The 26,341-nt window shown below is 46.4% G+C and overlaps 2 protein-coding genes across 3 annotated transcripts in view; both read left to right on the top strand.

Annotated features, from left to right (window-relative positions):
• TOMM7 (translocase of outer mitochondrial membrane 7) overlaps nt 1-26,341 on the top strand; it is a 518,839-nt gene that overhangs the window by 440,023 nt on the left and 52,475 nt on the right. The gene's annotated exons all lie outside the window — the stretch shown is intronic.
• Nucleotides 1-26,341, top strand: part of RAPGEF5 (Rap guanine nucleotide exchange factor 5) — a 232,177-nt gene that overhangs the window by 167,694 nt on the left and 38,142 nt on the right. For both annotated transcript variants that reach the window (XM_072650899.1, XM_072650898.1), the window contains 6 exons: nt 9,355-9,433; nt 14,825-14,969; nt 16,114-16,211; nt 18,970-19,000; nt 20,380-20,458; nt 25,801-25,950. In XM_072650899.1, coding sequence (XP_072507000.1) covers nt 9,355-9,433; nt 14,825-14,969; nt 16,114-16,211; nt 18,970-19,000; nt 20,380-20,458; nt 25,801-25,950 — 582 coding nt within the window. The remainder of the gene's footprint in view (nt 1-9,354; nt 9,434-14,824; nt 14,970-16,113; nt 16,212-18,969; nt 19,001-20,379; nt 20,459-25,800; nt 25,951-26,341) is intronic.

Genomic DNA, 26,341 nt, shown 5'->3' with positions numbered 1-26,341 from the left:
AATAAAATATACACAGATGGACCAGTGGTGATGGGTGCAAGTGGGTCATTATGTGAAGCACTGAGTGTGTGAGCAGACTGTCAATTAGTGTGAGTGGTGTGATACTCACGAAGGCATTGCCTGTAAGAGTGGTCTTGGGAATCTTCCCATGTCAACTCTGTGGTATCCATTGGGAAATCTAGTTCTTCTCCAGCATGCGCAGGGAGGGGTCCCTAGTTCTGTCTAGCTTGAAGATCTCCCGTGAAAAGAAACCCCCACCTCCTGACACCAGAGGGTGCTGCACCCGCAGCTGTCCTGGGCGTTCATACCTCAGGCATGCTAAGGCAAAGTCTGGATTCCTACATAGTGGGCATGTCCATCAGGCTTCATTCTTTGCAATTCTGGGGTTGGACAAAGTACTAAAGAGAAATATAGCCCAACAAAGAATGTTTTGTGCTTATTTAAAGGGTCAACTAGAAGGAACTCACCATCACCTTAAAACCAAAGGCAATGTAAGAGTGATTCTGGAGTCAGATGACCTGAGTTCAAATCCCACCTTGCACATTTATTACCTGTGTGACTTCTGTGACTTTGAGCAACTCATTTCACTCCTGCAGGACTGGTTCTGTATCTCCAAATGAGGGGTTTGGTTAGACTGGATGGTGTCTGAGGTCCTTTTCTGTTCTAGGTCTGTGATCTTGCCAGCCAAATTTGATTTTAAGCCAAAGTTTGAAGACAAAATACTTTGTCGAAGAAGGTTTTTAAAAAAGAATGAAAATGAATAACAGCTTATGTCGGAGCATCTCTCCCTAGATCCTCTGAGAACCCCCAGGGCTGCACATTATCCACATTCGTCCCCCCAATGACCCCTTCCCCCTAATCCCAACTCTTTCTTGAAGAGATGGAAACTTTGCAAATCTTCCTTCCAAATGCAATAAATCCAGTTGTTGGTAAATGAAGATGTAGATCTAATGCAAAAGGAAAGAAATAACTAAACACACTAGTCCCCCCTTCTATAAGCGTACAAGTAAGACACTGTCTACATATCTAACAGAGAGATGTCTTCCTTCTACAACTCCTCATTCATTATTTTTGTCATTCTATCATCTCCTCTGGGCTTCACAACAAACCTCTGAAAGTGGGGGCTGTTATACATTAAGAAATTTATGGAGCACCTCTTGTGTGTCCCTGAGGTTTATGTTTCTGAACATTTTCTATATCCCCCTTTCATGAAATTTCCAATATGGAAAACCAACATGGACTTTGACTCATGGAAATACGATTAGGTTTTCTCTTCTTTTTGTGGAAGAGACAGAAATCTATTGTGATGGACAGCTCTTGGAGCCTATAAAGCTTTAAGTGGTTTGCCAAGGCTCTGCTATCACTAATTTCTAGCTCAAAACCTCATTGAATACCCATGAGTGATTATCTGTGTTAGTTCGACATACCATTATCCTTTCTTCCTAAGGGTGATCTCACCTGTGAGTATCTGTCCTGTGATGGATTGACTCTAGCCATTATAGGACTGCATCATTTTCAAGTGTGTGTGTGTGTGTGTGTGTGTGTGTGTGTGTATTGTGTGTGTGTATGTTGTGTGTGTGCACGCATGTGCATCACACTCCAGTGATTTCAGAACTCAGACCTTCCCATCTCTACATTCATTGTGGGAGGTAGGGTTTGGAGCCCATGGAGAAAAGATGGCCCATCTACTCTGGGAGAAAAACAGGTCTCTTTGATGGGAACCATGGCTGCCACTGCTGGCCAGCACAGCTGCCAGTCTCATGAGTGGCCAGGCTTACCCAAGCCTTACCCAGTCATTGACCTTCTAGCGATGGATTCTATTAAAGCAGATGCTGCTGGTCCTCCACCGATTGAGTTGGTTGCCAGGCCCATAACAGAAGCCTTTCCTCTTCACAGAACTTGTCTGAACCTGAGCTGCTCTTGGCCCAGTCTTGAGGTCCCCCACCCCACAGCGGTAGCAGCCCAGGAGTTCTGGGAAGGGCTGTGGGACTGCGAGCTTTTGATCCAATGGGCACAGCAGGAAGTTGTGTGAGTGACTGACGACTGCCCGCAGGCAGAATTTGCTTGAGTCATGGCCCTGTGGCCGCCCCCTTATTTACCCAGGTGTTCCTGGGTTGGAGTCGAGCAGGCCAGTGATCTGCAGAAACTTGAGCCAGTCAGGCACTGTTGATTTAGGGAAGGAAGTGCAAAGCAAAGGATGCTCTAGCATTATCCCTTCAGGAATAAGCCGGCAGGGAACTAAAACAAGTCTAATTAAATTCCCTTTAATTGAGCTAAGGGAGCATACTACAACAATGGCTAACGTTCTGGGCACTTTGTCCTTTTCACATGTCTGTGAGGTCGGTGTTATTATTACTTCCATTTTACAGATGTGGAAACTGAGCTGAGAGAAATGAATAACTTGCCCAGGGCACATGGGCTTGAAAGTCAGATCCAAACTCTCTTGCAAGCCCAAGACGGCCACATCTTCACTTTCCTGACTTGCACTCTAAGATGCCTGCATCCCTGTTGGGGAATCACAAAGAGAGGGTGATGGAGGCCAGAGGGAGCTGCCCTTGAACCCTACCTCTGACCCTCAAAATTTCCATCTTGTTTTCTTAGAAGGGAGGGTGGTGGGCTGACCTGAGTACAGGACTTGCACTTAGAAAGAGCCGAGTTCAGATGTTGTCTTAGATGGTTGCTATGTGTGAAAGCATGTAGGAATTTCCCCATCTGAGGAAAGAGGGTAATAGCGCCCAAGGCATCTTCTTCACTGAGTACTTCTAAAGCTCAAACGATAGGATGAATTTCAAACTCTTTGCAAAACTTCAAGCTTTTTATTAACCAAAATCTTGTGGGGGATGAGGAGGTTGGGAGATGAGCTTGTGGTTTCAATGGCAGGAGGAACAGCTGGTGAGGAAACTCCCATCGGAAGCCTGTGCCTTCTCTGAGACATCTCATCTTGGCTAGCTGCCAGGGGCAACTGAAATGATAAGTGCCTTACCCAGGGTCACACAGCCAGAGGAAGATTTGAACCCAGGTTTCCGACTGTCTTCTTTCCCATGCTGCCTAGGTTCCCCCAAATCATTTTGTATCTATTTAGATGCCTGTTGATTTATTATTCTCATTATTTTACTATTAAATTGGGGACAGTGATTTTTGAAGTTTGCTAGCCAGATGCCCACTCTCTCTGTGCCAGTCATTCTCAGGGAGCTAAAGCCTTGCGAAGAGAAATCATCGACAGCTAGAAGAGTTTGGGAAGGAAACTGATATGTTCTGCGGCCCCTGGCGTGCTGTCCTTGTTGAATGGATTCTTATAGAAAGAGCTGACTTATTCCGGTCAGTTACTTTGCGTATCTCCGGGTCCTCATTTAGTATGTTAATATTCAAGTCATTTTTTGATTTTATTCCGTGTGATTTTGAAACACTAAACCAACTTCTATCCAGAGTCGAGATTGACGTGATAAATCGGTAGTTCTTGGGGGCCTGCCGCCACAGCAGGCAGGCTCTCAGACAGACCTGGGCAATTGGCCTCGCGTTGTGCATGCCAGCCACCCGCTGCGCCTTCACTGATGGCAGAAACTGGCACCTGAGAGATTATCTGGAGATAATAAATCTGTGCTGTTCATCAAAGTGCTTTATGCCTCTGCCTCCAAACTTTACCTTAATAACAAATGGCTTCATCCCATAGGTCCATCCATGGTGACACCATGTCCACTGTGTGGTTTTTCACAAGTAAACCGATAGAGCTGGGTCCTTACCTGTGTTTGTCCCATCCATTTATGCCAATCATGAGCCGTCCTTGCCTGCCTTTCCATCTTGGGTGAACCTTTACTGTGCCAGATTGTCAAGTGTCTCACCCAATTGTGAGCATGGCACAATCAGACTAGAAGATGCCACTGGACCCTCAGCACTCTGACATGGTCATTAATGACCTTCTGACTTCCAGATCCAACAGGCCTTTGGGGGCCTCTTTCTTTTACATATTTCTAGAGCATATGAGTCTGATGAAACCTCCTTCTTGGGAGAGAGGTTGGGCTAGAAAGAGAATGGGAAGTCACCTGAAAAGAAGTGATCCAACTCAGACCATGAGAGAAGGAAAAGGCCCAGAGGGATTGGTTATTGAGATGAATATATGTGGGGGGCCATGGACTGAATCTTTTCTCTTTTTTTGGAGGAGGGAGACAAGGCAATTGGGGCTAAGTGACTTCCCCAGGGTCAAACAGCTAGTAAGTGTCAAGTGTCTCAGGTCAGATTTGAACTCAGGTCCTCCTGACTCCAGGCTGAATCTCTTCTAAAGGTCATACAGGATAGCAGGAAACAGTGGAGATAGAGATCTATTTGCAGTGTCATGGATGCTCAGAGATGGAACTGTGGCCCAGCCTTGGAAATCAAGCCAAGGCTACAAGCTTTAGTCAAATGCATACTAGGCCCTCTCCAGGCATTGTGCTGAGATCACAGGTATCTCAGATCTTGGGACATCATGGTGAAGCATTGAAGGAGGGTTTCTGTAAAGGTTTAAAATAATTCTCTTATTAAAAACATCAATCAAGGACATAATTGTGCATGGGTGAGGCATGGTCTGTCCCTACCTTCTAAGGACACTCTGTGAAACAGTGGATATATTACACTACTTGGATAGACGAAGACCTGGGGGCCACTAGGTGGTACAGTGGTAGAGCACTGGACCTAGAGTCAAGAAGATCTGCATTCAAATCCAGCCACAGACACTTTTTCAAAGGCACTCTGTAAATACTGAGAGATAGTGTCTCCTACTGGATAGAGAGCTGACTTCAGAGCCCAGCTCTGACAAATATTGGCTTCGTGACCCCCCGTAAGTCACTAACGTCTCGTCACCAGCATGGGGAAGGGGTGGAGCTGGCAGTCTCCTCGGTCTGGTCCCTGCCCTTCAGTCCCCTGTGACAGTGAGTGTTCTTTTCATCAGTTTGCTCATAGCCTTGACCGAGCCACAAGCTAGATGATTTGTGTCAGGGAAGGTACAGAAAGACTGAAATTACAGAAGGAAACATTTCAGGGACTTTGGACAAACTTCCCCAGGTTTGGCTCAGATCTCTCTGTTCTCAAAGGAAGATCTAGGAGATGAAGGTGGAGGGATTGGGGTGTTTAATACTTATTTATATGTGCATATATATCTCTATCTATCTATCCATCCATCCATCCATCCATCCATCTATCTATCTATCTATCTATCTATCTATCTATCTATCTATCTATCTATCTATCTATCTATCTATCTGTCTATCTCTATCTATCTATCTCTATCCATCCATCCATCCATCAATCCATCCATCCATCCATCCATCTATCTCTGTCTGTCTGTCTGTCTGTCTGTCTATCCATCCATCCATCCATCCATCCATCCATCCATCCATCCATCCATCCATCTATCTATCTAAATGTCCAGCTGTTCCTCAGCTTCCACTTTCATTGTTGTCCCCCCAGGTCTGTGATGTCCAACAGTCTAGCTCCATCCCATCTATCTCTTCCCAACCAGCCATCTCTGGTTCATGTGAGCCCCAAGAGCCTGGATAAGGAATCCTCCTTGTTTCTTCCTGACATTTCAACCTTTACGTAGCATCCTATAGGATGGCCATTAGGCTGGCTGTCCTCCCTTGCTCACTCAGACTCGCTCACTCACTTTTTGCCCTGCTCCTCCTGCATAATTTCTTGTTTGCCGTGTTTCATAAACATCCACCCACCATGTGCCTTTCCACTGCACACTGAGAGATTCTCAGCTTTTGTTCTTTGGAGATGATGGGGTTTTGTGACTTGCAAACATATACCAAGAACAGACGAGTATTGGTGTTTAAAAGGTGGGCAATGGTCATAAAATAGCGTTTTAGTGTTTGGGTTATTGATAAGTTATTTACACATCATAAGAACACAAGAGACCACGTGACATGGTGGATAGAGAGCCTGCCTTAGAATCAGGAAGACTCGGGTCCAAGTGACACTTCGGCCACATCCTGGCTGTGTGACCCTGAGCAAGTCACATCTCCCTGTCCTCTGGGCAGCCTTTTCAAGCTGTAAGGGGCAGAGAAGGTGCTGACCTGCATTGGTGGAGGGAGATTCCTCACCTGGGTCTTCCCATGCCAGGTCCAGTCTCTACCCTGTGCTAAGAACATGCTGGTCATTAAAAATTCTTGAGGCAGTCACTGTGGGAGTCCTCTCCTTGGATGCCACTTTAGATTTGTCTCCTAAAGATGCTAGAGGTCTTTGGGGCTTTCACAGAAACCTAGACTGGATTCATTCTAGGGAGGAGTCTTTTGTTGGGCAAGAGCTCTGTGGGGCAATGGTTGAATCTTCCAAAGGGGCAGATGCATCTATTTTGAAGCAGGGTGTTGAGATGAAGGCTAGAGTTAGATTTTTGAAGGAGCATTGAACTTGTTTTAAAAGATACTTTCACATACAAAACTGTTCTTTCTTCCAAAGTTCGATACCTGTCTTCAAGGAAAAAATGAAAGAATGGTAGCCTTTGGCTTTTGAATATGGATTCAGTTGAATATCCTGGCCTTTCTAGGCTGGCTCCTGTTGCCTGATGGTCTTGAGGGGCCAATTCCTGTGGCCACTGAGCTTTTAAAAATATTTCCAAATATCTAAGAGGTCTGTCTCTGTGAAAGCTAAGGGACTAGAGGCAGAGAATGCCTTTGCCTTCAGTACATTATTTTGATTGGAGGGACTTTGTTCATAGGACTCAATTACTTTCAGTAGTCCGCATCAGAGAAAATAATTTAAATGACATCTGATGTGTTCACCAAGTAGGAAGGGATGCCATGTATTAAAAAAAAGATTGAAACAATGGAATGGTTCAATGAAGGAAGGTTGCAGCCAAGAGCACTGGAAATCGGGGTCTTTCTTTAGGATTTTCACTGAAGACCCGTGATTTTTAGCAGTGATAAAGAAAACCTGGTTTTTAAAATTTTTTTAATTAAATTTTTATGATAGAAGATTTGGCAGATGCTGTTATTTAAATATTCAGCATGGGTAGAGCCAAGGTGAAAGCAGCATTGAGAGGTCTGAGCCTCAGCACAATAAAATTGGTCGTATGTTGGGGGGAGGGCTCTAATTGGACCTCAAATGTGTTTCCTCCCATCCCACAGGATGGTTCATTAGCAAAGCCTCTTCCAGGGTGGAGTGGCCAGTTATGTCTAAGGTGATGGACTTCTCTCTCCTCCAGCCCTTAATGGAAGAGCTGTCATCGAATCCAGCCTCAAGCACTGGTCTAGTTCAATGGCCTAAAACACTGCCTACCTCAGTTTCCTCATGTATAAAATGGGGATAGTGATCCATTTCCTGCAGTTATTGTGAGGATCAAATGGGGTAGTATTTGAAAAGCTCTTAGTACAGTGCCTGGCATATAATAGGGGCTTAATAAATGCTTATTCCCTTTCCCTGATGCTGAGGATGTGAGTCCTGAGGATAAGATTGGTCCTGGTTTCATCAGATGCTTCAGGTGTACTGTGCTAAAAGAATTATGGGATCTGGGATAGGGGATAGAAAGATCCTTAAAGATCCTCTTGTGCAGCCCCTTCATTTTAAAGAGTAGGAAACTGAGACCCAAAGAGGGGAAAGAAGGAAAGACAAGCATTTGTGCACCTACCATGTGCCAGGCACTTTACAAATGTTCTATCATGGGATCTTCTAACACCCCTGGGAAGGAAGTGCTTATTAGACCCATTTTACAGTTGAGGAAACTGAGGTAAATGGAAGTTAAGTGACTTGCCCAGGATCACACAGCTAGTAACTGTCCGAGGCTAGATTTCCACTCAGGTTTTCCCAATTCCAGGTCCAGTGCTTTGTGCACCATGGCGCCACCTACCTGCCTAAACTTGCCTGGCTCTTCCAGCTTGGGCTCTTCTAATTGTTAGCCAGGAAGGATACCTTAGCAAGGACCAGTCTAGAGCCACCTGGACTTAGCATGTGCTCTGAGATGGGCCCTCTGCCTGACCCTGGGGCCTCGAGAGTGGACTAAGGGGTACTCTGTGGCCTGGGGCTGGAGAGGGGAGAGGCCAGCCAGGTAGAGAACTGTGACTAATGTACTGAGAGGGACAGAAAAGACACAGACAGCCATGTGAGAGATGTAAGGACAGAGAACTCACCCTCAGGCCGGTGATCAGGGGGCAGGGATCAGGGACCAAAGAGCAGAAAGGCAGAAGTGGGACATGGGAAGAAATCATTGCCAGCATAGGAGACAGCAAGAGGAAGAGTATGGAGATGGACAATACCCCTGGGTAACTGTAGCACAGGCAGCTTCCTCAGACTTTCAGGGGCCTGTTAGAAATGTTCCAGAGGCAGCCTGGCGTCGCAAGCAGAGGGCAGCCTGGCATCTTGGGTAGAGGGCAGCCTTAGTGTCAGGAAGATGCCAGATCACCTTCCGTCTCTAACACATACTTACAGGTGAGTTAATTAACTTCTCTGGGACAATTCCCTCAACTTTATCATTTATTATTATTTTATAATAAGGAAGCTGGACAAAATATCCTTTCCATCCCTGAATCCATGGAAAAGGGGTGTGATAGAGGGTATATAAGGCCCTGCCTCAGTCAGGAAGACTTGGGTCAAATCTTGCCTCAGACTGATGCAGTTACTAGGTATGTGACCCCAGACAGGTCATTTCAACTCTTGGTGCCCTAGGAAACTCCCTAAGACTGTACAGGATGGACAAGCTGGTCATCACATCCATCTGAGAGGGAATTCCCAACGCCCATGGCACAGGGCTGGACAGAGGAAGAGGTTGGTCCCAGGCATGCTGCTGCTTCTTCCTCCTTGAGTCCATTCCTGGAAAATGGACTGAGATGCCCCCATGTCTGTGTTCTGGGCCATGCCAGGTTCACATAGGGCAAAGTGAGTGATGCTCAAGGGAATTTTTCAGCTGAGAAGAAGGGTTTAGTTTCATGATGAGGCATGTGCTACCAGGCCAAGAGAAGAAGCAGAAATCCCTTGCCATGGCTCCTGCTCTCTTACAGACCTCGGAGTTACACCAAATGGCCTCAGAGCCCTTTCTGCCCTCTGGGCTTCATTGTCTGCCCCCCTTGCTAGAGTGGCAAGTAACTTCTGGAAAGACCCATCTTCCTGTAAAGACAGCGGGAACTAGAATTCTTCCCAGAGCTCAAATCCTCTCCAGGATGCAGGAAACTCATGACCTTTCCCAGATTGGCATTAGTCATTCAGCACTGATGTTACCACCCTAGACCCCGATATCCACGTGTGCTGGCAGTGCGCAGATCCCCTGCTTGAGGCACACACTCTCAGTCTAAATGAAACTGTACTTGGAAGCAGGCAGGCCCTCTCTGGGGGGACGGGGCCTGTGGGTGTCAGCCTCTCCTCACCTCATCTGTTTACCTTCCTCCACAGAGACCCTCCTGGATGACTTCCTGCTCACGTACACCGTCTTCATGACCACGGATGATTTGTGCCAGGCACTGCTGCGGCAATATCCTTCCTTAACTGCAGGATGCTTTGTAGGCTGTTGTCCCGACAGATGTTTCACACTGCAAACCATCTGCCTTGTTTAATTAGCCAGGTTGTGGGGGAGCACAGGGCAGGTAAAGGGCTTATAGCTTCAACACCGAGGTGAAAATGAGGCAGGGTGGGGGAAGGGGGGATGGAACAAGCATTGATTAAACCTCTACTGTATGCCAGTCATTGTACTAAGCCCTGGACACAAATCCAAGCAAAATGATGGACGGTTCCTCCCTAGAGGATCTTACAGTTGAGGCAATATGTGGGGGTGGGGGGGTGGAAACAGCCAGGATAGGACTCGGAAACCTGGACTGAAAAAGAGCAGGCACGGGGAGGTTCTGGGGGGGAGGTGGAGATACCATGGTATGGGAATGGCAGGGGCAGGGCTGGAGGAGCTCCATAGGGAAATTTTAGCCATGTTGCCACGCTGGGAGGTAATCATTCACCATCGACATAATAGCATGTCTATGACACTTTGTTTGGCAAAGCAGTCTACACATATTCTCCCATTTAATCCTCACTATGCTTCTGTAAGATCGCTTCTGTTATTATCCCTATTTTACAGATCAGGAAAACTGAGGCCCAGAGAGGTTTCATTCAATCCCACAAGCATTTATTAATGGTTTAGTGACATGCCCCAGATCCCATAGCTAGTAACCAAGGCTGGTTTTGAACTCAGGTCTTCAGTGTGCCACCTGGCTGCTATGTGAGGAAGGGTCTTGATGGAGGCAGGTGTTACACCAAGTGAGAAATTAGGAGTTAAATCATGGACAGCTAGATGATGCAGTAGAAAGAGCTCTGGGCCTGGAGTCAGGAAGACGACCTGAGTTCAAATCCTGCCCCAAACACTTACTAGCTGTGTTACCCTGGGCAATTTACCTGTTTGCCTCATTTTCCTTATCTGTGCCAAGAAAGTCCCAAATGGGATCCTGATTTATCTGAGCGCAGGCAAAATATTCTACTGTTTTTTGGACCTTCATTTCCTCACCTGCAAAATGTGGAAGATTGGAATAGATGACTCTGAATTCCCTTTTGGGTCTAAATCTGTCATCTTTCCTCTTCACCAAGTGGATGTGGAGCATTTCTCTGGGCCTTGGTTTCCTCACCTATAAAATGGGAGCGATAATGGCACCTACTTCATAGTGTGGTTGTACCAGGTAGACAATATATACCACCTGCTCAGCAAACATTAAAACCCTATATGAATATGAGCTGTTATTATCAACTAGGACAGATACAATCCAATTTAACATATTAACTGTTTGTTATGGACAAAACATGGACATGATGTTGAAAGACCCAGTCTCCCCAGAAAGTCTGCGCCACCTAACTGTTGCCCAGTCATCCTAATAAGAAAATGCCAGAAAAGCCTCAGTAAGTCATTCTCGCTTTCTCTGCCATATGTAGCTGAGGATTCCATTACAGCCTATCATGAAATTTTATAGGACAGGGACTTGATATTCACATGACCCCATTCTAATGGCCTGGCAATATTTTCTGGTTCATCATAATTCTCTGAAATCTCTGGGCTGATATAATACTGTATATTGTTTTCAGCTTAGAGTATTATCCTGCTAAAAGCATTTCTTAGGCTGCTATAAAATATAATAGGGAAGGAGCTGCAGGGGGAGCATCATAGAGAGTGATAGTGGGATATCTCTATGAATGAATGAATGCAGGAATGGGAGAAAGTGGTTCTTTCTGACCGTGCACCCACGTGAGACTCCAATCTCCTTCCCCTTCTTGCATTGTGGGAAAATCAGTCATGTTTGCAAATCCTAACTGTTTTAAAGCTTCTAAATTTCCACCATTCTTACCCAGGGCTAAGGATAGCAATGATAATGATGGGGAAATGTCATTTGTAAGTCATTCATGATTGTCTCATTATTTCAAGATGCTAAATTTGCAGAAAAGTCTTGATAGAAAAAGAGGCAGCTAGGTGGCCCTGGGAATAGATCACTGGGTCCAGAATCAGGAAGACTCACCTTCCTGACTTCAAATCAGGCCTCAGACACTTACTAGCTGTGTGAACCTGTGCAAGTCACTTAACCCTGTTTGCTTCAATTTCCTCATCTGTAATATGAACTGGAGAAGGACCATTGCCAAGAAAACCCCAATGGGGTCACAAAGAGTCAGACAAGACTGAAAATAACTGATCTGTCCTATGATCTCTGTGGTCCTCAGGCATCCTCAGGCTATATTACCTCAGGAGCGATACTAGCCATCCTGAAAGTGGCCAGATTTTTGGTGTGAGGTAGACTGTTAGCTCCATAGGGGCACAGGCCAGGTCTTAGCTCAACTTTTCATCTCACTCTACATTCTGTACACAGTAGGTGTTTAATAAAAGTTTGTGGAAACAAACATGTTTCCAATTTTCCTAGTTTTTTCCCACACAGTGACTTTCAGCAGGTCAGGATGTTGTCTGGGGGCATAGCCCAGTTCATAAGGATGGGAAGCCTTTGGTTGGAAATGCCCAAATATTTTTTACAAGGGAATCTAATGATAAAGTCTAGTGGTCTCATACTAAGAGGCTCGTAGTGAGGTGACCTCTGACCCCTCCAGTAGTGTCCTTGAGTTCTCAGAGACCTTAGAGGTTAACTGGTCTGGCCTGTTCGTTTTGCAGAAGGGGACAATGAGACTCTAAGGGGAGGTGTGAGAGTAGCTCTTGACATTTTAAGTCCAAAAAGCTGGGCTGACTTTCTTTAAAACAAAACTGAAAACCACCCGATTCTCCTTTAAGGTTGTGGCTGCTTGGCGTAGTATATACAATAGGCTGCTTATGAATACTGACAAATCCCCTAGGACATTCGTTACCCATGCACTCTCAGGGGTAAAGAGAGGAATCCCTCGTCACTGCCTCCTGGAGCATTTTTCTTCCTTTGCTACTCTGTGAAATAAAGCTAGTAATTCTGGTGGCACCAGTGGATGTCATAGCTCAGTGAGTCAATGTCTGTCAAGACTCTTGCCAACCTTGAATCAATATCTTCTTGTCAACCCTCCTTGGGCACCAGGAAGCTTGCAGTCAGGGACAGTGATATGACCTCGGACTGTGAATTGTGACCGTAGACAAGTCACCTAACTTGGACCCAGGGGCTCAGGGGAAGGCTAAGTTACAGGGGAGTTGGCTGCTATCCTTCAGCTTTTCTGCACCAAGGAGTTCCTTCCACTAGTGACATACATTGTGGAATGAATGCTTAGGTCCCAGCTATGGAACCAGGGCTTTCCTGATTCCTGACCCCTTCCTTTGTTTATTAGCCAGCCCTCCCTCTCCCATTGCTGTGTCCTCTGGCTGGGCTTGTATGTGCTGATAAAGTCCTTTTGGGTAGGGACTATCTACTTTAAATCTTTGCATTCAGAGTGCTGTAGAAGGCACTTAGTGGACATTGGTGAAGGGGGATCTAACATTGGACCCAAAGAAGAAGGAAAGTGACAGTTCACAAAAGCACTTAGCCTAGAGGTAAATAAGCAGCCTTATAGGTGTCCAGTGCAGCCACTCCTCCCCATTTGTACATATGAGAAAACTGAGTCATGGGAGTTAAATGACCTGCAAAGGTCCCCCAGCAGGGGTCTGACTCAGACCCAGGTGTCCTGGCTCCAAGACCAGGGATCTGTCCCCTCCCCAACACTGCCTCTAATTAACAGCATCATTAGTTTGAAATGTTCCTTTCCAAGGAAAACCAAAAATGACAGTTTGAGGCATGTCATTTAAAGGTAGCCCACGTCTTATTCCTGTTCACACCCTCGTCACTGAATTCTGAACCAAAAGGGAATTTATTAGCCTCCTGTATTTCTTCTATTGAACACCAAAATGGGCCTGTTCAAGTTTAATGCTATGTGTTCAGGAGTGGGGAGGAGGTAGGAGGAAAGGGGCCAGGTCTGTGATTAAACCACATTTTATTACAAAGTGCAGACAAAGCACGAACCAAGAGTCAAGCTGACTTTAAGATTAGAATTTTCTTGTCGAAACTGGATGATTCCAGCTGACAGCACCAAACGCTTCCCACTCTTGTGAGCTGGGTAAGGCTGTAGATGTGCCCAGGCAACATTCTGCCCGTCTGATTGTCGCTGGGTGGGGAAGAATGATCATTCTCAGAAATATGCTCCCTTATTAAACACCTACTGTGTACAGAGCCCAGGGCTAGAACGCAGGTTGAGATAAAAGGGTTAGCTGAGATGTGGCCTGTGCCTTTATGGAACTGATGGTCTACTTCCCGGCTCTAGAAAAGCTGACCATTTTCAGGATAGCTAGTAGTATTCCCCAGGTATGAGTCTAGGGGCAAGAGGACCAGAAATCTGGAGCTGGACCTATCCAGCCCAGCCCCTCTCCTTTTATAGGTAAGGAAACTGAGGCCTAAGGAGGTTCCTGACTTTATAATTGAGCTAAAGCTGAAAGGGACCTTAGAAGTCGATTGTTATCTATGAGAAAACTGAGACCCAGGTAGGTTGTGTGATCTGCCAAAAGTCACATAGATCGTAGACGTCAGAGGCAGGATCAGAATGCAGGTCCTCTGACTCCCAGCCAGGGCTCTCTCCCCTGTACTATGCAAAAGTTATGAGCTGTCAGGGACCTTGGAGGTGATCTATGCCAACCCGTTTATCTTGCTGAGAAGGTGACTGACACTCAGAAAGTCTGATTTTTTCAAGGTGACCTAAGTTCTAAGTAAGTGTGGGATTTAAATCCATGTCCTTGGGATCCAGGTCCAGTGTTTGTTTTTTTAAATCCTCATCCCTATTCAACATTCAGGGTGCTAGTCTGCTAGAGCAGGAATTCTTAACCTGAAGTCCATGAACATTTTTCTTTACATAATTTTGATAGCTATATTTTAATATAATTGGCTTTTTATGTATTTTATTTCATGCATTTAAAAACATTTTTCTTAGAAGGAGTCCAGAGGCTTCACTATAATGCCAAAGGGGTCCTGGAAAACAAAAAAGATTGAATCCCCACCTTAGTGCCACCCTAGAAGCCAGCAGACCTGCTTTCTTCTACCCTATTGAAATAGGGCCAAGCCAGGTCCGGGCCTCAGGGATTGCAACCAGAAGGGACCTTAGACCTTAGAAATCCCCTCTTCTCAGGTACTTTGAGGCTGTAGGTGGAGAGACTTGGGCCCCACACCAGGGTGAAGGACTGGGCCAAGGCCAGGCTTTTTGGGCATCACCTGCTGCTCTGTGCCCCACCTTTCCCTTGGTTGCCTGAATTGTTTTCTTGGGGCATTTGGCTCCATGTTGTAAGTGAGGACCTTCTGTTTTCTCTTTATCTTTCTTTTTCACGAATGATCATCACCACTCAGAGAAACAGGACTTCTATCTTTGGGACTTACGCAATGTAATGTGCCCACATGTTTTCTTTAACCTTTTCCACCTATTCTGCTAAGAAATATCAAGGCAAGGAGGAAAACTCAGATGTGCCTCGTCGAAAGCGGAAAGTCTTACATCTCGTGTCCCAGTGGATCGGGCTGTACAAAGACTGGCTGCCAGAAGATGAGCCCTCCAAGATGTTCCTAAAGGTACCACTGGGGGGCTGCTGGTCAGTGGCTGCCTTCAAAGGTGGGAGGGCCTTTGAAATTCTTGATTTAAAGAAAAAAGGCCACAGAAGACTGTTTTATTGAATGGGAATTTGGCAATCAAAGAAAACTGTCTTTTATTTTCAGATGGTTGAGTACCAAATTTTCTGAGGTAATCTCCAACTAAAGTCTCCTTTTTTGACTTTTTTTTTCAACAAATGATGCTGTAAATGCATGGCAAGGTTTATGCCAGCTTCTTGAAAGGAGAGATTGTTCATTTGTTTTTGTGGACTACAATCTCAGCTTGAGGAGGGGCAATAAATCTCTTTATATTACAAGGCTTCTAAAAGGATGGGAAATTCTTTTAACATAAATCATGGGCCTGGTGAGTGAGCTGTCTGTCCCCAAGGCTTCAATTTCATTCATTTAACAAGCATCCTTAGACTTCCTCTGGGTGTCAGGCACAATGTGACAGAGACACAAACACTCTTAACAGATCCAGCCTTGTATGTAAAGAGTTTACCTTCTCTCTCTTTGTGTCCACAAATCACCCTCCTCCTCCTCAGCAGAGTTAACATTTATATAGCAAGAGCTCTTCATAAATAATTATCTCCATTTTACAGATGAGGACACTGAGGCAAGCAGAGGTTAAGAGACTTGCCTAGGGTCACACGGCACAGTGGATAGGACACCAAGCCTGAAATCAGGAAGGTCTGGATTCAGATCCTGTCTAAGATACTTACTAGCTGTGTGACCCTGGACAAGTCACTTAAACTCTGCCTCAGTCTCCTCATCTGTAAAATGGGATAATAAGGGCATGTACTTCCCAAGCTTGTTTGAGGATCAAATGAGATAAAAATTGTAAAGTACTAAGTAGAGTGTGTATTGTCCTTCGTTGATGAAGAAGACCATGCCGTCAGAGGAATGATGACATGACTTGCACTTGACTTTGTTTTGAGGGAGGGAGGGCTGTGCAGGTCACCAGCCTCACTTCTCCAGAGCCATCTGGATCCAGTGACCAGATATTCATCAGGATGACTGGAGGTGACCTAGTACAACATAAATGTTAAAAAACAACTTTTAATCAAATAATTTCAACTGTCTTGTGTGTGTGTGTGTGTGTGTGTGTGTATATATGTGTTTCCAGACCATATACAGGAATGTCCTAGATGACATCTATGAATATCCAGTACTTGAGAAGGAACTGAAGGAACTCCAGAAGATCCTTGGGATGCACCGACGGCAGTAAGTGCTCATCTTCCTTTCCATTTTACCTGCACTGGTACATCCATTTTTAAAATCATCTCAATAGATGGAGTTGGGAAATTGGGGATTTTAGAAGGTGACAGAGGCCCCCAAAGTGATGTCACTCTGATCCTTGAATTCCATGTGAGCCCCTGGCTTTCTGTGATCCTGGAGCCATCATGATCCTTTTTGTCTCTTGGAATAAAGAAAAATAGAATCTGCCCAGTTTTCTGTTAAATTGAAGTACAACTGATTCAGATAAAATTGATGATTTCCTAAACAAACCTACAAATAGTTTGTAAATGAGGTTTGCGTGTTTGTTTTGACCAGACCTCTGATTTCATCTCAGTGGGAGTATTCCCAGTATGGAAATCCACTCCACTGAAGCAGGTCTATAACTTATTGTCTTAGTTGTGAGGGGTGCTTAGAGGTGACAGTACTTTCCTTTGGTCACAAAACTTCTATGTGGAAGAGATATTTCTCATGCCCCAGTCTTTCTGATTCTAAGGCTGACCCCTGCTACTCCTCAGAGTTTTCTGTATTAAAATGAGACTAAAATGCTTTTGGAGGGTAAATTTAACTTAAAATTAAATTTTGATTTTCATGTGATTTAGAGATATTACCATGGAATGAGGGCAAGGAGTAACTTGAAGATATATGCGGATTTTTTAAAAGGGTGTTTTGTAAATAGGTCACAGATTCTTCAAGACCCAATCTTTGAGGGTCTCTTAAAGCTTTATATTCCATTTAGAAAGATCCTGGAACTTTATCCTGGGACCTTCATTTGGCAAAAATATCTCTCATGCTTAGATATTCATGATTAAATAAGCTAAAGGGAAATCACCTTAAATACCACTACCACCACCCATGCGCGCCCTGGTCAGCTTGGTCAATAAACAACCAAATCCTCTGCTTTTAGTTACAGCCCTCATGGGGATGGAGGGTGAGGGAGGGGGAATCCTGCTTTAAAATGCTAAATTCCCCTGCTGGAGTTGTGAAGAACACATCAAACCTAGATGCCCTTTAAAAAATAATCATGGTAAACTTGCCAGAAGGGGCTGCCTTGTCTTTGTCTCAGCCCCTAGCCCACCCGGCTGTCTAGCATCATAATGCTTGTTGATTGATGGAACTGGGTCTTGCTTGACCAGCAGTTTTGATCCCAGTTTAAAGCATCATTTCATTTCAATGAGATCCATCGTGGTCCAGACGAAAGGGCTCCAGTGATTTCATCTGGTCAGTTGCTGAGATCCACGGCCCTCCCCTGGAGGTTGGCTTCTATCCCTGCCATACTCATGGGCATCCTTAGTCATTTGGACAATGTCGGGCGCACGGCCTGCAGAGTGAGCCTGCTTACTTACTTCTGACAGCTTTCAGCTCCTCATCACATGCACTGTGTTGTTTCTAGGGTATCAAAGTATTATGCAAACATGAGGAAATGGAAGGATTATGGGGCAGAATTGTGTTCTGTGTCGGCTTAATCCAAAATAATCCTTGCTTCAGATGCAGTCTGTTTTCTGGGCCTTGGGTGGGGGTGGGAAGGGACAGTGGGACAGTTATTACCAGGATTGAAAAGTTTTCTTCCCTGGTGACTTCATTCTACATTTTATCTGAATAAGGGAGGAAATACTTTAAAAATGTAAGGAAATGACCAAGTAACTTGAGGAAATAGAGCTGAAATCTTAAAGAGAGGACAGCCACTATTTGGCTTAAAATCATTTTAAAAAATAAAAAATGATTAAATGCCATTCTGGTATCAAATCTGAGTCTCAGGTTTCATCCCTTCAGCATTGTTCTCTGGTCTTAGGTAACTCATTAGGAGAAAAACTGCTCCTCCCTGAGATGGCAATGGAAATCAAACCACTGATTTGGTCTCCGGTACTGGGTCACCTATGGTGCAGTGGAAGCAGGCCCTTCGTTCCTGGCTCTGCCTCTTAATAACTCTGCAGTCTTGGGTGATTCATGTCATCGTTCCCAGTCTCAGTTTCCTCATCTGCAAAATGGGTTGGAATAAGGGACCCGTAGGGTCCCTTCTAACACCATAGCTGGGATTCTTTCATCTTTAGTGAGTTACAAAGTCAGCATACGGGTTGGCCCACCAAGGTGGGCCTTAGCTGTTGTCACAAAGCCATCAGCAGGAGAAATTCGGGCACCTGCGTCCCATAACACGTCTATTCCATTCTCACTCATTCCATTCGGTGCTTGTGCCTGGCTCCATATGTCCAGTAGGGACATTTTTCTCGTGTCTGCCCTAAAAGTTCTTTCTGTGCACACAAAAAAGCAGATGATTGATTCCACAACTGGATGACACTGATAAGAAATGAACACTTTGCTGGAGTCCAGTCCAAGGCAGATTGGGGGAGAGGGGGTCTGGCCTTGATTATCCAGATCATTGACTTCTGGTCAAGGGGCAGGTCTCGAGGTGTTGCCAGGGTCCTAGATCCAGAGCTGGGAGGGGCCCTAGACGTCCCCTCGTCCAACCCCTCATGTTACAGATGAGGAAATGGGAAAGTCATGTGACTTGCCCAAAGTCACACTGATAGGGAATTATAGTTAGGATTCGAACCCAGGTGCTGCTCAGACTCTCACTCTGATCTTCCCACTGCTCTTTTTGCTGTCAGGGGGAGGATAGAGTTGGCTGCTGAGTGTGCCAGGGATGGGGATGGCATCTCTCAGTGCCAACAACCTGAGGTGGGTGGTAGGTGGGCGACCTCTGCTCTCTTTTTCCAAACCAAGTCTGACCAGGTGCCTTTCTTTTCAGCACTGTGGATGAATATTCACCACACCGGAAGGTAAGGGCACACTTTCTATATCTACATTAGGAGGGTACCCCTTAGGAAGCCTCCACTGCTAGCCCTCTCCTGGCATGTCTTCACGATTCAAAGGAAGCCTGCCAAGGCATGACAGGACCCCACTGGGGCTACTGCAGGACTGTGGCTCCCTGCTCTCCTTTGCCCTCATACCAGAGCAATTCAGATTGAATTCCCATGAGCTTGACTCATAGGGACTCTGGCCTGATTGGCCTCTGTCTGAGTCAATGTGGGAGTGGAGTCTGGCATGCCATTGGGCCCCTGACCTCTCTATAGATGAGATGATCCAGCCTCTGAGCAAACCCACTCAAGAGAGCAGCTTAATTCAAGGTTAGAAAGGAATCACTGGGTGCAGAAAAATGTTGGTGGGCTCCATTTTGGCCAGTTTTGAGTAAGGAGAGTTTCCACCAATACAGGGAAATGGCTGCCAGCTGGGATATATCCCTGTCTAGATGGGAGCAGGGCAGAAGAAGATCCCTCCTCAACAGCTCAGTCCTAAACCCAAACTGAAGCTGGAGGATAGGGGAGCTGAAGTGATAGAGGAGAAGGTGCCCTGCCTCTGGAACAAGAGGATCTAGGTTCCAATGCCACCCCTAATGCTTGGGCAAGTCACTTCTCCTCCTGACTCAATTTCGTCATCTGCAAAATGGGATCAGATAATAGCAATCATGGAAATAATAACTAGCATCTAAAGTTTGCAAAGCGTCACACATTTATATTAGCTCATTTTGTTTTATAATAACTCTATGATGCGGATACTGTAATTATCATCCCCAAGTGACAGAAGGGGAAACTGAGGCTGAGGTGGGTTAGATGACTTGCCCGGGGTCATGCAGCCAGTAGATGTCTGAGACAGGATTTGTCCTCAGGTCTTCCTGATCCCAAGTCCCATGCGCTGTCCACTGCACAACGTAACTGCCCAGAGGGAACTCTGAGGTTCTCTGCAGTCTCAGAGCTAGGATCCCATGATGATGAAAGAAACCCAGTTACCTTCTTGGAAATGTGGGGATTGAAAGATCATCGTGTCCCGGTTGCTGGTGGAGCCTTTGGGCTGGGGCTGAGGTAGAGAGACCCTCAGGATCTTTCTAGAGCAGGTTGGAGACTGCCAGTCCCAGAGATCTGCCCTCCACTGCCCAGAGATGAAGCCAGAGCCCCCCAGTGCTTGGCCAGCCCCAACCAACTTCCTGGCTCAGACTCTTCCACTCTGTTTGTGTTCCTTGAGGCAACTCCCTTCTCTGAGATTAGAAGGGTGGATTTCCTATAGAAAAGAAAAGACTTGGCCCTCGTTCTTCTTGGAACAAGCTGTGGTTTTCCAAAGGACCAGAGACACTCTTTCATTGTCCTTTCCTCCTCTCCTACAGAATAAAGCCCTTTTCCACCAATTTAGTCTTAAGGAGAATTGGCTCCAGCACCGAGGAACTGTGGGTGAAACAGAGGAAAGTGAGTAAGGGTGGCGTGGGAGGACCGGATGGCGGTGGGGGTGGGGGTGGGAGAAGGGGATGGGAAGTGACCTAGATGAGCACTTTCAATGCTGATGGTGAAGGCTACAGTTTCAACTCCAGCCTCAATCAGCTTCTTCATTTAGACATTTATCTCCTCCATGGGCTAGAGGGAAGCAAGGACTTCTGGGAAAGTTTGAGTTTGTTTCCCTCTCTCTAGAAAACTTCAGTTCTCTAAGACCCAACAAGACCTTCCCAAGTCCAAAGTCCACCTCCAGCCATAGGAAGTATAGCAATCATGTTCTCAAAGCCCTTTAGAGTTGACAAGGTGCTTTTGTTTTAGGAGGCAAGGACATACACGTAGATACACAGAATACACATAGATATATAATATACACATGAATGTATGCATGTGTGTGTGAGTGTGTTTCCCCATTTGACAGATTGGGAAACTGAGGCTCAGAGAGATTAAGTGACATTCCCAGGGTAATATAAATAGGAATTGTCATCCAGGACTCGAACCCCATGCCAGCGTTCTTTCCACTATTATCAAGCAGTCGACAAGCATTAATTAAGCACTTACTGTGTGCCAGACACTGTGCCAGGTGACAGTGATACAAAGACAGAAGAGAAGCCCTCCATCCCACAAGGAGTTCACATCTGAGGCACCACTTCTGCCCAACTAAGAAAAAAGACCAGGGGACATTATGAAATAGCTAGCTTCCACATAGCACTTGCTGTACTCCAGGCATTGAACTAATTAGGTCTTTTAGAATTATAATCTCCTTTGATCCTCACAACAACCCTGGGAGGGAAGTATTGTTAATATCCCCATTTTACAGATGAGGAAACTGAGGCGAACAAGGTTGAGTGACTTGTCCAGGGTTCTGCAACTAGTAAGTGTTTAGGGCTGGATTTGAACTCAGGACTGCCTGATTCTAGACCCAGAGCTCCATCTGTTTTAGATGCTCTAACCCTAATGTCAGAGTCCATCAGTCCAGGGACAAGCCCTTGTTAGGTACCAGGCAATGTGGCAGACCTGGGGATTACAAAGACAGAAAGGAAATCGTTCCTGCCTTCAAGGAGCTTATATTCCATCAGAAAAGAGGCATACATGTGTGAATATATACACAAGATGCTAAAAATAAATACCAGATGATTCCAGGGTTGTTCGCCCTGGCATCTGGGAGGGCTTCATCCCTGAAGGGGGTACCTGAGAGGAGCCCCAGAGGAAACAGGACCCTCCAAGCCCCCGAGCTGTGGAGGAACCCGGGCAAGAAAATCCTAGAGTTAGGGTAATTCTGAGAGGACCCAGGAAGGGTAGGCGGAGGCAGGGCCCAGGGCGCCTTACTTCCTGGGCATTATTTGTAAATGATAAGCGTGTCCCTTTCTTCCAAATGAAGTCGTGCCTCACCCACAGGGGACAGAGGCAGGAAAGAAACTATGCCTTTAGGGGTCCTAAGGTGCACATCATTTTTAAAAATTTCATTGATTTACTTTACTTCCTATAATTAAAACCTGAAAGCAGTTGCTTTCCTGCTATTGAGAAATAACCAGAGCCAAGGGAGACTGGGGGGAGAACTGAACCCAGCCTCGCTCTGCCAGAATGCCCTGGGCCCAGCCTTAGCCTCTGACAGACGTGTCCTGGCTAGGGGATCCTGGGCAGACCCTTAGTTCCAGAGAAGAAGCTGCTGTCCCCGGGAAGGGAGGGGCACTCTTCCTCTGAAGCGTCTGATGGCTCTGCATCGCCGGCCAATCGCTGATGTTGATAATCATAGCTAGAATAAGAATACAGCAGCCTTGGCAAAACTCCTCCTGACTCCTCCTGACCTTCCTTCCAAACTGAATCATGTCCTGCTGCCCGCTGCTCACGCATCACCCACTGACCACATCCCTCTGCCCGTCTGACACTTGCAAGGACCCAGCCCTGGCCCTCGTGGCTTACACTCCGGTGAGATCGTTTTCAGGTTGGATGTTTAGAGGGGTCTGGCATTTCCTGGCCCCTCAACGCTTGTACTCACTAGCCTCGTTAATGGGGTGTAAACATATCTTGTATGCATTGATTTGTGGGCTTGCTGGAAAACTCCATTTTCAAGGGGGAGATTATGGCCCTTTTCCATTGGAGCATCAGCCCCAGCAAATCCCCTGACAAGCAAGCAGACAGACACTTGTCTAATGGTGCTATATGAGTGATGAGACTGACCAGGCCCAGGAACCAGAGGCTGTCACTGCTGTCTGGCCCAGGACCCAAGTGCCAGCATCGGAGCCCCTCCCCAGGGAGCTGGGCTTTTCTCTCCAAGGTCCTTTGGGTGGGGGACTTGGACATTCAGAGGATCATACTTTCTCTTTTTTGCTTCTTGGTTCTTTGAAGAAGGGAGGACCACATTCTGCCTGGGAAAGACCAGAGGCCATCCTGGGTCCTTCTGGACTAGAGTGGCCATACCAGAGCAGGACAGCATCCCCAGCACACGTCCATCAAATCTTTAGTTTCTAGTGGTCTCCTGTGAGAGGGAGCTCACGTCCTTGTGAGGCAGCCCATGTCACCTGGGCTAGCTCTAAGCATCAGGAAGCTTTTCCCATTCCTTCTTCTGCCTCTGGGGCTAAGCAGAGACCCCTCCCTCCTCTCCCCTCTCCCTCCTCTCTTCCCTTCCCTTCTCTCTCCCCTCCCCCTTGTCTCTCCTTTCTCCCTCCTTTTTCTCCCATCCCTCTTCCATCTCTGTCTGTCCTCTCCTCATCTCACCTCCTCTCACTCCCACCCTCTCTACGCTTATCTAAGCCTCCTCTTCTCACTATCTCTCCTAACACCTGTTGTCAGGCCCTTGGCAAAAGCAGAGGCCAGGGAGCATCTTCCCTCCACAGGCCTGGCTCCCAATGCCTCCCAATGCAAACTACAGTTGACTTTGTGCTGCCCTGTGCCACACTGAGGGCCACTGTTAGCTTGTGGTCCCTTCACAAGGCCTGGTCCTTATACTGACTAGGTGAGCAGCTGCCTGGACCCTCCTCCCTCATTTCCTGGTGGAGCAGCAGGTAGAAGACTCTCCCCTAGAGACTTTCCTCTGGCTGCAGCTGGCCTGATGTTCTGACCATTCTAGCCCTGCCCCTAGCCCCAGGATGTCAGCCTGCCCTTCCCCCTCCTTAGGTCAGCTGCAAATTTGCTCTAGAGCTATCTTTTTCCCAATCATTGATGGGAACATTAAGCAGCCCAGGCCCCAGGACAGGCAGATGGGACCTTGCCTCAGATGATCTATGGCTCAGCCAGTTTCCAGACAGATCACTGGACTTGCATCTGTGTGGGGGAAGCTGCTGGTTTTTAAGGTAGATGTTTAGAAAGGAGGCCATGTGGGGATCTAAAGTGCTACTGTCCTGGCTAAGCCTGGAAGGGAATTTATAGATTCCAATCACCTTCCTTACCAAGGGGCCTGACAAGGGATTGTGTGGGTTGAGAAGGAGGGCCAGGCCAGCCCAGTCAGGGGAGTGGGCCCAGTGAGGGGAGCTGGCAGCCACAAATACCAAGGGCTTCATTAACCCTTGGAGTAGGATTGCCAGGCTTCCAGGAGTCTACTGACTGTGTCACTGTGATTTTTCAGGAATGAAAGGATTGGAAAAGGAAAAGAATTTCTAGACTAGGCCTTTAAATCTGACTGACTAGAAGGTTAAGTTATCAGCCTTCTAGACACCCAGTGTTTTATTTCCCTGTATCGTGTGTATGGCAGGCAGTGTGGTGCAGGGGAGAGGGAGCTGCCTAGCAGGGTTTAAGTCTTATAGTCTGACTCCTAACATCTCTGCACCAGGCAGCTAAGAGAAGTTTCGAAACTGCTTTGGTGGAGTGAGTTTTCACACCTGGGAGTTCCCTACGACAATGAAGTCATAGTTCAGATCATTATCCCATTCCCTGGCTTTCATATCTCTGTCCCACAGCTAACTTTCCAGGCCTCAATTTCCTCAGCTGTAAAACAAGACAGTTGGGATAGGGTGACTCTAAAGTCCCTTCCCATATTGAGTCTCTAATGCATTGGCATTATCACCCTCATGGTCTTGCCTAGCTAATGGGGATTTCGTCTCGTCATCAGAGAAATTCAGAGTGAATAAACAACAGTCAGGTCAGCACTTTCTCTCCAGCTTGGAATCTTGGAGCTGTCCAGGGTCCGGAGAGTTTGAGTGACCCTTGACTTGGGGTTAGGGTTAGGGTCACACTGCTAGCGTATGTGTATGTTGTGTGGCAGAGGAGAAGCCTCTTCTTCAGGATGCCAAGGCCAACCCTCTAACCCACTATGCTTCTCACTCTTATGATTCATTATACCACAGTAGTAATTGCATTCCCTAAGGGGCAGATGGTGCTAATTGACATTTTCAAGCTATCCCTTTGAAGTGTACAAAGCCCTTTACAAGAATCTCAAGCTGACCTGATGAGGCAGTGCTACAGACATTATGATGCCCATTTTATTGATGAGAATACTGAGGGAATTAAATGATTTGAATGTGGTCACATGACTAGATAGCAATGCCCAGGGCCAGCCTCTCACTCTCCTATGAAAAGTCATTGCTTTCTCTGTGTGAAGACACTTCAGTCTGTACGTGGATGTTGGCCACAAGTCACACATGGCCTGGTTCATAGATTCTAACACATCTCCATCCTCCCCAAATAAACCAAAATCTGTAAGTCTCTGTAGATGACTTCCTGCACCTCCCATGTCAACTCCCCCCTCCCTAAATTCCTGTGGCTTCCAGGATCAAATATACAATCTGTGGTTTGGCATTCAAAGCCCTTCATCCCCTAGCCCCCTCCTACCTTTCATCCTTTTACACTTCCATCCCTGACACACACTTTTGGATCCAGGGACGCTGGCCTTCCCAACTCTCCATCTTCCAACTCCAAGTGTTTTCCCTGGCAGTCCCCCATGCCTGGAATACTCTCCCTCCTCATCTCCACCTTCTGGCTTCCTTCAGTTTCCTGCTAAAATCCCACCCTCTAGAGAAGCCTCTCCCAACCCCCTTATGGGGGAAGTGCCTCCCCTTTGGGGCCCTGTCCAAGTCTACAGCTTGTTTGAATGTTGTCTTCTCTGTTAGACTCGGAGCACTTAGCCCAGAGTTCCCACACATAGTAGGCACTTAATACACTTGTTGACTGACTACACACACTTCAAATATATTGTTATGTACACACACACACACATATTAGCTCTTTTATAGTATTTATATTTTATATCTAAATATATATTTATATCTTATTATATATGATATTTGTATATTGGAGATATGGTGCCACTCAGGGCCATGGTTTTTGGAAACGTTTGCCTGGTGTATGCTTGTCTCCCACTCACTCTCACCCTCTCCTGTTTACAGTCTTCTGCCATGTGTACATAACAGAGCACTCCTACATCAGCGTCAAGGCCGGGGTCTCCAGCACTGCTCAAGAGATCCTCAAGATAGTGGCCGGAAAGCTCCAGCACGCTCAGGATGACCTGGCCCTGGTGGCTGTCACCTTCTCAGGGGGTAAATCTCTTCCTATGCTTCAACCCCAATCTCCTGCTGTCACTCCTTCAAAAAGAAGGTGGGGGACATTCTGTCGAGCAAGTGTAGGTCTGGTCCCCTCTGGGTCCCCAGCTGGATGACCACGGGAACAATGGAAGGCTGCTTCCTCCTCTTGTTTCCATGACAACAGCCACTTCTTTGGTCCTGCTGGATGCTGAATTTTCTCCCCAAGAATGGAATACCTAGGGAAGGCGCTCCAAGGTTTGGAAGTAGAGTACAAAGCTCTTCAGATTTTAAACCATAGATAAGCACCTGTATTTTCATATTTAAATTAATCTAGGAAACTGCTGAAGGGTGATGTTGCTTGAAGAAGGGAGGGAGGGAGGGAGAGAGAAAAGGGGAGAGAGAAAGA

This window comes from Notamacropus eugenii, chromosome 3 (assembly GCF_028372415.1).
Source record: "Notamacropus eugenii isolate mMacEug1 chromosome 3, mMacEug1.pri_v2, whole genome shotgun sequence".
Taxonomy (NCBI): Eukaryota; Metazoa; Chordata; class Mammalia; order Diprotodontia; family Macropodidae; genus Notamacropus; species Notamacropus eugenii.
Note: the sequence above shows the minus strand (reverse complement) of the source record. Positions and strands in the feature narration are given on the sequence as shown.